Genomic DNA, 10384 nt, shown 5'->3' on the forward strand with positions numbered 1-10384 from the left:
CACTGAAAGCAGAGTTGGGAAAAGATATGCAAAAATGGGTCCCAACCAGTAGAAGCCAGTTTTCTGTAATTAACTTTTAATTTTTAAAAGTTATGAACTAAATGATTATGGGGTAACGTTAACTGTTCCTATCAATTCATTTATTTTACAATCAAAATACAAAGCTTGTGTTTACTACTGTTGACCTTTTATTTACTACCAGCCCATATTATGGGGTATTTCACTGTTAGGCTTCATTTTAGTTCTTACTGATATTTATTTGAGCAGTCTTCCATACATTCCCCAAGACGACTGATTCATCTATATAATCTGAGCATTCAAAAATATAATTTCTTCCTATTTTGATGTTTAGTTTATTAATTTATCATTCTAGCTATTTATAAATTTACTAGTTTAAAGACCCATACTGATGTAATTTTACCAGTTTATTCATTCTACTAGAAGTTACATTCACTAGAACTAAACACACAGAAACTTGAGTTGGTTTCTCTTAGACTTCTTAAATCACTGAAGATTCATCCAAAATGGTGGTAAATAGCTAAGTGCTGACAAAGTATTCTACTTCTGCTATATCCTATTATTAAGTGACTAAACTACCATATGTAAATTCAAATTTTATTCTTATTTGCTCAGGAAATAAGAATAAGTAGGAAACCTCTGGATCACAGAACTGAGAAAAATTAACCTGGTTTTATGTAAACTAAAAGGCCAAAGCCAAATCATATTTGATAAACAATTTTTAATTAGAAGTCAATATCTAATGTTACTATCCAAGAGAAGCCCTGGATACATAAAAACTTTTAAAGTTAGTTTGTCTTTTATGAACAATGAGCATATTAATTTTGCTTTTAATGCTATTTTTAAAGCAGCAATGTGTAAAGAACATACTGGTTTACTCTTCAAAATATCTTCAGCATGATCTTACTAAAATTAGAAGTACCACTTAAAGTTAATAGGCAAAAGTGTTAAGAGCATGAACTGGAGTCAGTGGTCTGGGTTGAAATTAGCTCCATGATTTACTAGCTATGACTTTAGGCAAGTTACTTAACCTCTAAACTTCATTATCTCACTTGTTGAAATAGATATAATAGTCCATACTTCCTAGGGAATATTTAAACTGAGATTATGCATGTAAAGCACTTTCACTGCCTAGCATACAGTAAGTACCTAATAAATGTTAGCCATTAATATTATTATGGGCTATTAAAAAAAGCCAAATCCAATGTTTATAATATAAACGCCCACACTAAATATCGAAGAAGTCAAAATTCAGTCTCATAAAAGTCTGATTATATTTAGTTATTGAGTCTTTGGATTCAAAGTCTTGAAATTTAAAAATGAGAACCTAATAAAAACTACCAAAAAAAAAAAACCTACTAAAGGACTAAATTCTAAATTCTTCCTAAAAACAAACTATATCCATTTATCAAGATTCTTCCCAGCAGAAGCCTGAATGTCCTTTATAGCTACAGTTACTTTTTGTCTTCTAAGTATTTTGAGTAAAACTTAGCAGTTTGGTTGATGAAATGTAGAGGAAACCACAGATCTACAGATAGCTCTCTACGCTATTATTACAGGATGTTTGGTCCGTTCTATCATAAATACTAAGGTAGCTGTTGAGAACTTCACAGAAGAAGCTGTAATTTTTTTTATATGAATACAAGTAAAGTTAATTAGTGGTCTATACATTTGCAATTTTTTATTTTTATAAAACTTTGCAAAGTTATGAACATGAAAACTTCAAGAATCTTCTAAACTTTTTACATAAGTAAACTTCAAATTCACAGTCTGTCTATTTTCAACTATTTATAATTAACGGGAAGCTAACACAGTAATATCTTGGACAAAGAAGAGGGCATTAATTCTGCAGGCAAATTAGCAATAAAAATGCTAAACCTGAACAATCAGTCACTGACCATTTCCTTATACAGTATAAGATGTAGACTACAGACGGGAAACGAAAAGTGAATATAAAATGTATCTTCCCCAAATACAGCTCTACTATACAAGTTTTGAGGTTTACCCAAGACATCAACAAAAATTAATGCACTTGTAATTTTCTCCCCCACTGTCCAAAAAAAAAAAAAAAAAAGCCATATATAATTGTAAATGAGAAAGAGTGGCAGTTTGCAAGCAAAAGAAAACCAGATTCACATTCTAATATTTACATTTGTTCTACTCACAAGTCAAACTAAAATGTTCCTTTTCATTAGATCATTAAAAACAAACACTTAAAAAAAAAACAAATGCATTTTACTGCATCAATACTGTGGGGAAGTAACTCTGAATTTAGAAATGCTCTCTAGAGCAAAATTAACTTAACTTTGCGAGGGCCAACTGGCCTATCATTTAGATCTTTAATAGCAGCCATAGCTTCATTATAGTTTATCATAGCAACAATGGCTTCCCCTGTAGGTAATCCTTGCTCATTATACTGTATCGAAACTGAATCAGGTATGATTCTATAACCATGGAAAAAGTCTAGAATTTCATTAACATTAGCTTTAAATGGAAGATTCATTATCTTGATAGGTGTTACTCTACCTGAACTACAATTTAATTTTGGATCAGGCATAAATCTCCCCTCAGGAAAACTTCCCATACTGCGCTTTCCAAAATCAAACTTGCCACCTTCTGGGCGACCAAAATTCACTAACGGGCGATGACTTCTAAAGTCATCAGGTGGGTTCCTAAACTCCTCACCAGGAGGTCTAAAACTGTCAGGAAGTCTAGGGTCCTCCTCTGGAGGTTCCCTGAGGTCTTCCTCCGGGAGCCGCCTGAAGTCCTCATCAGAAGGGCATCTAAAATCTTCCTCCTGGGGGCTCCTGAAGTCCTCCTCAGGAGGATGCCTAAAGTCTTCATCGGGAGGGCCTCCAAAATCTTCATCCGGTGGGTGCCTGAAATCTTCCTCTCGGGGGCGCCTGAAATGTTCCTGGGGTGGCCTGCGGAAATGCTCCTGGGGCGGCCGGCGGAAGTGCTCCTGGGGCGGCCGGCGGAAATGCTCCTGGGGTGGCCGGCGGAAGTGCTCCGGCGGCGGCCGCCTGAAATGCTCCGGGGGCGGCCGCCTTAGGTGCTCCGGGGGCGGCCGTCTGAAGTGTTCGGGGGGTGGTCGCCTGAAATCCTCCTCGGGAGAACGCCTGAAATCCTCCTCCGGAGAACGCCTGAAATCCTCCTCGGGAGGTCGCCTGAAGTCTTCCCCTGGAAGTCGCCTGAAATCCTCCTCAGGGGGCTGCCTGAAGTCCTCCTCAAGAGGTCGTCTGAAGTCCTCTTCAGGTGGTCGTCTGAAGTCCTCCTCAGGTGGTCGTCTCCATTCCCCTTGAGGAAGCCGCCTGAAGTCCTCCTCAGGAGGCCGCCTCCAATCCTCTTCAGGTGGCCGCCTGAAGTCTCCATCCGGGGGCCTCCTCCAGTCCTCCTCCGGGGGCCGTCTCCAGTCCTCCTCAGGGGGTCGCCTGAAGTCCTCCTTGGGAGGCCGTCTGAAATCCTCCTCAGGTGGCCGCCTCCAGTCCTCCTCTCTAGGGTACCTGAAGTCCTCCTCCCGAGGGTACCTAAAATCCTCCTCCCAAGGGTGCCTGAAATCCTCAAGAGGCCGCCTGAAGTGTTCCTCCCGAGGGCGCCTAAAGTCTTCTGGGGAGTGCCTGAAGTCCTCTGGGGAATGCCTAAAGTCTTCTGGAACGCTCCTATCAAGCTGTCGGAAATCCGCCTGGGTTTGCCTGAAATTGTCCAGTTGCCTGAAGTCCTCTTGCTGATGCCTAAAGTTTTCAGATGGGCCAACTGAGTATATTGGTAGATCACTTGAGTCAAATGAATGGGAATGGTCATCTCTATCACATGACTGTGAATGGTCTTGCATTCTCTCAGTGGGCATCAAGGAAAAATTTACACCAAACTCCTGCATTTGTGCCTCAGATATAAGTCTTAACAATACCTCTGTCCCCAAGAATCTCCGCCGGTTTAAACGTTCAGCTTTCATGGCCTGTTCTTCTGTTTTGAATTTCACCAGTGCTTCTCCCAGACCAACTCCTTTGTCGTCATAAAGTAAGTAAATGTCCTCTTCTCCAAGAGAAAAGTCTGCAAAGAACTTTTGCACTTCCACTTTTGTAACATCAAAAGGAAAATTTCTTATATATATACACAGTTTCTGGCCAGGGTAGCCTTCTTGAGGGTATTTTTGTGAAATATGTCCAAGCCTTTCTTTTTCTATTGACACTGGTCTTTTCTTTTCATAACATTCGATGAATTTCAGCATTTGTTTTCTAGAAACAGGATCAATATGAACAGGACGATACTGTAAGACAGTCTTATGTAAACCCAGAGCAGTGTTATAGTCTTTCAGAGTTTTGAACATCACAAAAGCGTATCTTGTTCTTCTTTCATCTTTATATAAAAACCTAATCTGTTCATTAGTCAGATCAGTATCTCTAAAGAAATTTCTTAAATCTCTCTTGTTAATACTTAGGGACAGGTTTTTTAAGTGAACATAAAATCCAAGAGGAGAACGAGAACGTGTTCTTCTGGGAGATTTTGAATGAGATCGTTTTCGAAAATGTCGATCATTAATTCCTCTTGGTGGAGAACGTTCTTCAGTTCTCACAGGAATGTCAACCTCCTTAATTACATTACCACCAAACTCAATCCACTGTTGTTCTGAGCCTTGCATTACTTCTATGAATCTTGAACCCATAAAACTTCTATGACATTTAAGACCGCCTGAAGCATCAATACATGAAGCAAATTTTACTATGGCATCACCATTATTTCGGCCATCATGATGTTTCAAGAAAATCACGCCATCCACACACAAACCAGAGAAAAAGACACGTACATCATCTTCATTTACTAAGTAAGGCAAACCTCGCAGAAACAAGTAAGGATTCTCTGCCTTCAATGGCCGTGTCTTTCTTGGCCTTAAATCACCATGTCCTGTACCATTAGTATGAAACCCAGCATCTTGATTAATTGGAGAGCCATATCCAGAATTACTTGCTTCTTCTTTAATAGCCTCAACAAAGTTAGACAAGCTGCCAGCCCCCGACGCCCCAGATCCTGGTCGCTCTCTTCCTATGCGATCAGTCCTTTTCATTTCTATAGTCTTCTGCATTTCTGCCTTACTACTAAGAAAGAGCTCTACAGATGAATCCTTGATAAACCCTCCTGAACGACTTATGGCACGTCTTGCATCTTCATCTGTTGCAAAAATAATAAAAGCCTCCCCAATTTCCCCTCCAATTATATGCACTCCTCCATCAGGAATAGTCAATCCCGTGAAGAAGTGACGAATATCCACAGGCCCCGCAATAAAAGGAAGCCCCAGTAAACGGATGACTACAGCCATGCTGAGCTCAAACCACAGCAATAATGACCTGCAGACAGAAAGGTACACATAATAGCAAGTCTTATTTTTGAAGTACCTTATCCCAGACTAAACTTAATAATTATTTGGTTCCTACCTTCTTCAGCATTTATAAATGAAAACAAGGTACGAGTTCACAAAAAATAAACTATATCTAATTTCTTAAAGAATAAACCTTCTCCCATCTAAACATACAAATAAACCAACTATTTCAAAGATCTTTCATATCACCTATCCTATACAAAATGAGCATCAAAAATATCAACTCTACTTTTTAAGTCTGCCAAGCACTGCTTCACAACAAGACCAAACTATTTTTCACTTAGAAGCGTATCTTCTACTGAAGCATGAGAGAGAGCTTCGCGGGTTAAAGAATTTTACCAACCAAAATGAGTTTTACATATTTGAAAAGCCATCTATGGTCAGTATATAATTTTTGCTTATGATTATAAACGGTCTACCACTAGTGCATTACTGGCCAGAGGTAAAGTACAGAAACCACGTGTACCTACATGTCCTACTCTACTTTACATTTTTTTGTCAAGCTTCTGTGAAAAGCCTTAAGCTCTGAATATCTTACCTTTTTAAAATTTCTTGGAGACCTGTTAATTCTGTAAAAGCAACTTAACTGTGGAAAGAAAATGAAATATAATTAATCCTCGGACTCTGTAATTGATCTTAAACAACGCCAGATTAGGATATTCACTTCAGAATTACCTATTAAAAGTGAAGCAATAATAGGAACCACAACTATGGGCATTACAAAATGGTCTTCTTTGTTCCAGAGGAAATTAATCATCTCAGCAAAAACGAAGTACAAATTCCAAGTAGACATCTGCAAATTATTTTAAAACAAAAAAAATTCTGGAAATTAAACAGCTCCTTGATTGGAAGTAGCACAAGGAAAAGGGTGATAGAAATGTTATACCTTTTGATTAGAGTGTTGGTTATATGGGTAAAAACTTACCAAAACTAAAGGAGCACTATTCTTAAGGTCTGTGCATTTCATGGTATATAAATTTTACATCCACTTTAAAAAAAAGGGCAGGTGTTCTACATGACAATTTAAACTTACCAAAAATTCCCCAAAAGCTTATCACTTCCACTCAGGAAAAGAAAGACCAAACACCTAGCTCATTAAGTCCTACTCTCTTGCAATTTTCCTCCCTTTTAAAATATAAGACCAAATCAAACTAGTAAGGCAACGATTCAAAATGATACAATAAATGAACAAGACACTAATGTTTTGAATTCAAAAACCAATATTTAAAGCAATATATCCAAACCAGTGACTACCCCTTTGGATACAATTTTAAGTTCTACACATACAGCTCACACTTTCAAACATGGAACCAAGTCTCCAGATTCTAATATAATTAAGGCAAATACTAAAATACCCCTAAAATTGGGGCACCTGGGCAGCTCAGTCGGTTAAGCATTCGACTCTTGGTTTCAGCCCAGGTCATGATCTCAGGGTCATAAGATCAAGCCCCTCATTGAGCTCTATGCTCAGCATGCAGTCAGCTTGCATTCTCTCTCCCTCTGCCTCTCCCCACTGCTCTCTCTCTAATAAATAAAATCCTTAAAAAGAAAATAAAATACCTCTAAAACAAACAAACAAAAAAATCTCAGCTACTACTTATCTTAAACTCCTAAAACAATTACTATTAAAATTCACTTTAAGCCAAATAGAGAGCGTTCCAATATAGAATCTTACTATGCTAACAAGTTTATTCCATTTCAAACAGTCCTGCATTGAGAAAATCCAAATGACATATAGAAAATAGAATAAAAGCACATTTATTTAGAATGTTTAGGTATTATCAGTATTAACTGCTGAAAAATTTTAACTTAGTATTTCCTTAAGGAAATTTATATCTAATATTTTCAGAGATATCCAAAGTAACAATATGCAATACAGTCTTAGTAAGTCTTTAAGAGGTGCTAAATAATTAAGTTTTTGATGTGCCAATAAATGTTGCTTTAATTCAGTATTTACACTTAAGTATCACTCTTCCACAAAGTGTGGTCCAAAGACATATTCTTTGAAGTCTGCAAGGTTTATTTTCCTTTGAAAATGGCCCAATGATTCAACTTTTTAAACTAACAAAGATATCAAGAAAATGCTTGGCATATTCTACACCTGAATTACCAATGCCAAACTGGTACTGAAATATTAATGACATTTATTATTAAAAATATTTACATGAGGGGCGCCTGGTTGGCTCAATCTTTAAGCATCTGCCTTTGGCTCAGGTCATGATCCCAGGGTCCTGGGATTGAGCCTCGCATTGCCCCGCGTCTGGCTCCCTGCTCTGCAGGAAGCATGCTTGTCCCTCTCCCACTCCCCCTGCTTGTGTTCCTTCTCTCCCTGTGTATCTCTCTGTTAAATAAATCTTTTTAAAATATATATTTACATAATACACGTGTGGGGGCAGGGGTACATGGGAAATTTATGTATCTTCTGCTCCATACTGCTGTTAACCTAAAAAATTGCTCTAAAAAATGGTCTATTTAAAAAAATACGTGCACAGTACCAAAAATAAAAAATGAGTACAAGCCTGTTTCCTTCAATAAACCAATATCCACACCAACATTTAAAAAACTATAAATGGCTTCTATAATAGTCCCCACTAAAGTTTCAAGATTCCTTCCTATGCAAACTGACTTAGCTCCTTTACTTTTATATTTTAGAAAATAAGATACACACCATTTTCTCTCTCCTAAGCTTTTTCAAAGATTTAAAAGGGATTTGCCCTGAGAACATAAATATATCTACAAGATACTTAGGGATGTTTGAAGGAATATGTCAAATTCAAAAAATTTCAAAATTTCTTCTTCTCCCTTGCTTACAAACAGTATTTTAAATAGTTCCATGAGTACAAATCTCATGATTCCTATTCAAACAGACAATATAAAGTATTTTTTTCTAATTTGTCACGTATAACTAACACCTAACTTTTCTGCCCTTCGGATGGGAGGGAAACGTACTATTTTCTCTCTCAACGACACACCTGAGAGACCACCTATAAGAGACCAGTTCTCAAAATGAGCACTTTTCCTGTGGTTCCATGTTATTTCCTTAAGCAAACTCCTCAGCAATTCCACCCTAAGAACATTACACAAAAATCGAAATACACAAAATACCCAAAGGTCACTGCACTTAAAATTTTTTCTACTTATGAAGGCAACACACGTATTCTTTTGACTGTGTTGATTTAAAGACCATGATGTTAGAACTTCTAACCTATGAAAAGATATAAGTGAGAGAGTCCTTAAAAGCTCCTTTAAGGGCAACTCACTGAAATTTGTAAGTTCATTTTAAATAATCTTGCTGATTTTATCCAGGATTCATCCCACTTGATCACCATTATCCACTAAACAATACAAAATGTGCATCTTCTAATCAAGTCTGAAGGGCACAAGAGACTAAATTTAAATAGGTATTATTATCTCAGACCTATTTGATTTTAACTAGCGAATAACAAGTCATTTTCCAGATATGGTGGGGGAAAGAAAATGACTGTTCTTTAAAACCCAAAGTTATGATGAAATCCTAAACACAGGAGTTTCCCCTGCCGAAAATAATCTGGCCCAGTCCGCAATTATTCTTTATGAAGATCTGCCTTTTATCATTTTATAATGTAGATGGTTAAAATAAAAACCAAAGGTATGACGACACAGAACCATAGTCCTTAAGGGGAACTGGAAATGAAGACGAATCCACACGGCACAGGATTTCCCATAATATCCATCATCCTCAAATGGGGATCATCCGAAGGCATTGCTTCTATAGCCCAAAGCCTTTGTCCATACTCCCAGGGGTCAGAGCTTCCTTCTTTCGCGCCAGGCCAAAGTTGCTACGTGGGATCCGATGCTGTCGCCAGACCTTCAGCCACAATCAGCCTTCAAATTAACCTGGACCGCCCAACCTCCGTGCCTTTCCGTTACGCTGTCCCAAGGGCAAACACTCCACCCTAACTCGCCACACGGTGTACTGCCCCATACCTAACTCAAAACACTTTGGGCCACTCTCATGCCTAACAAGCTGGGCCTTCAGCGCTTTTCTGCCACCACTGACTACGATGACATAGCAAAGAAAAAAAAAATACCTATGAAATCCTTCGATATCTTCACTCTTAAGAAAACTGGGCAGCGCGCACACAACACCACATGGGGACTGACGGGAGAGTCGGTGTTTAGCAAGGAATGAGGGTGCCCTAACGGCAGAAGCTGCGCTAGCTCCTGGCGCGGCTGCGGGCCCCGCCTTTCCCTGTTCTTCCGTCCCCATCGCCAAACCCCTCCCCACCCCCGACGCCCGAAGGGTAACTGCTTCGCACTTGGTAATAAACACACACCACTGCTGCCGAGTCGGACACACAAGGCCGGAGTCGGGGGACACTCTTCGTCGCAGCAGCCTGCCCAGGTGGAGCCCTCAGTGAGCCTAGAAGAAGATGGCGCCCACTCTCCCCTCCGCTCCGGACAAACGGACGTACAGTTTGTCTGCCCATGCGCTCTCCAGGCGTAACCCACCACCCCGGCGCCCCGGCCACGTTTGCGCAGGCGTCTTGACGCTCACCCGCTTCCCGTTGTCAGGGGAAGGGAGGCGGAGCCCGCGAGCGCGCCGTCCCGCCCTGGGTTTGGTGAGCTTCTGCGCATGCTCAGATTCCATCCAATCCGGGAGTCTCCACCAAAGAGAGGCGATATTCCTAGACAAAGTTCGGAGTCGACTCATTGTGGTAATGAGAAGCTTCAACAAATAACTCTTGAGGTACGTTGCACAAACGTTCGTGATTTCCAGGAGTTAAGGAAGGAGATACAAAAGCAGAGAAAAGTTGACAATTTCTTTCTGTCTTCAGCTCTGCAGTAATCGTGTGGCGCAAGCATCTTCTGAAAGGCTCTTTATAAAATCTGAAAGGGGATTAAAAATGTTTTATTGCCTTAGATGTTTGGCAGATACGATGCCAACACCCAGGGAGCTTAATAAATGCATGCCTATTTATATTATATTAAATTATGCCGAATTTATAGACA

At 39.4% G+C, this 10384-nt stretch overlaps 1 protein-coding gene across 2 annotated transcripts; it reads right to left on the reverse strand.

Annotated features, from left to right (window-relative positions):
* Positions 1 to 410: 410 nt before the first annotated feature.
* On the reverse strand, positions 411 to 9859 carry RBM12B (RNA binding motif protein 12B). Of its 2 annotated transcripts, XM_032315555.1 has the most exons (4): positions 9709 to 9859; positions 6068 to 6185; positions 5931 to 5978; positions 411 to 5360 (listed from the first exon to the last, which is right to left on the reverse strand). In XM_032315555.1, the coding sequence occupies exon 4, from the start codon at positions 5330 to 5332 to the stop codon at positions 2303 to 2305; it is 3030 nt and encodes a 1009-aa protein (XP_032171446.1). In that variant the 5' UTR covers positions 5333 to 5360; positions 5931 to 5978; positions 6068 to 6185; positions 9709 to 9859; the 3' UTR covers positions 411 to 2302. The 2 variants fall into 2 exon arrangements, with proteins under 2 accessions (XP_032171446.1, XP_032171445.1); XM_032315554.1 differs by lacking the exon at positions 6068 to 6185.
* Between the last annotated feature and the right edge of the window lie 525 nt (positions 9860 to 10384).

This window comes from Mustela erminea, chromosome 16 (genome assembly GCF_009829155.1).
Source record: "Mustela erminea isolate mMusErm1 chromosome 16, mMusErm1.Pri, whole genome shotgun sequence".
Classification (NCBI taxonomy): domain Eukaryota; kingdom Metazoa; phylum Chordata; class Mammalia; order Carnivora; family Mustelidae; genus Mustela; species Mustela erminea.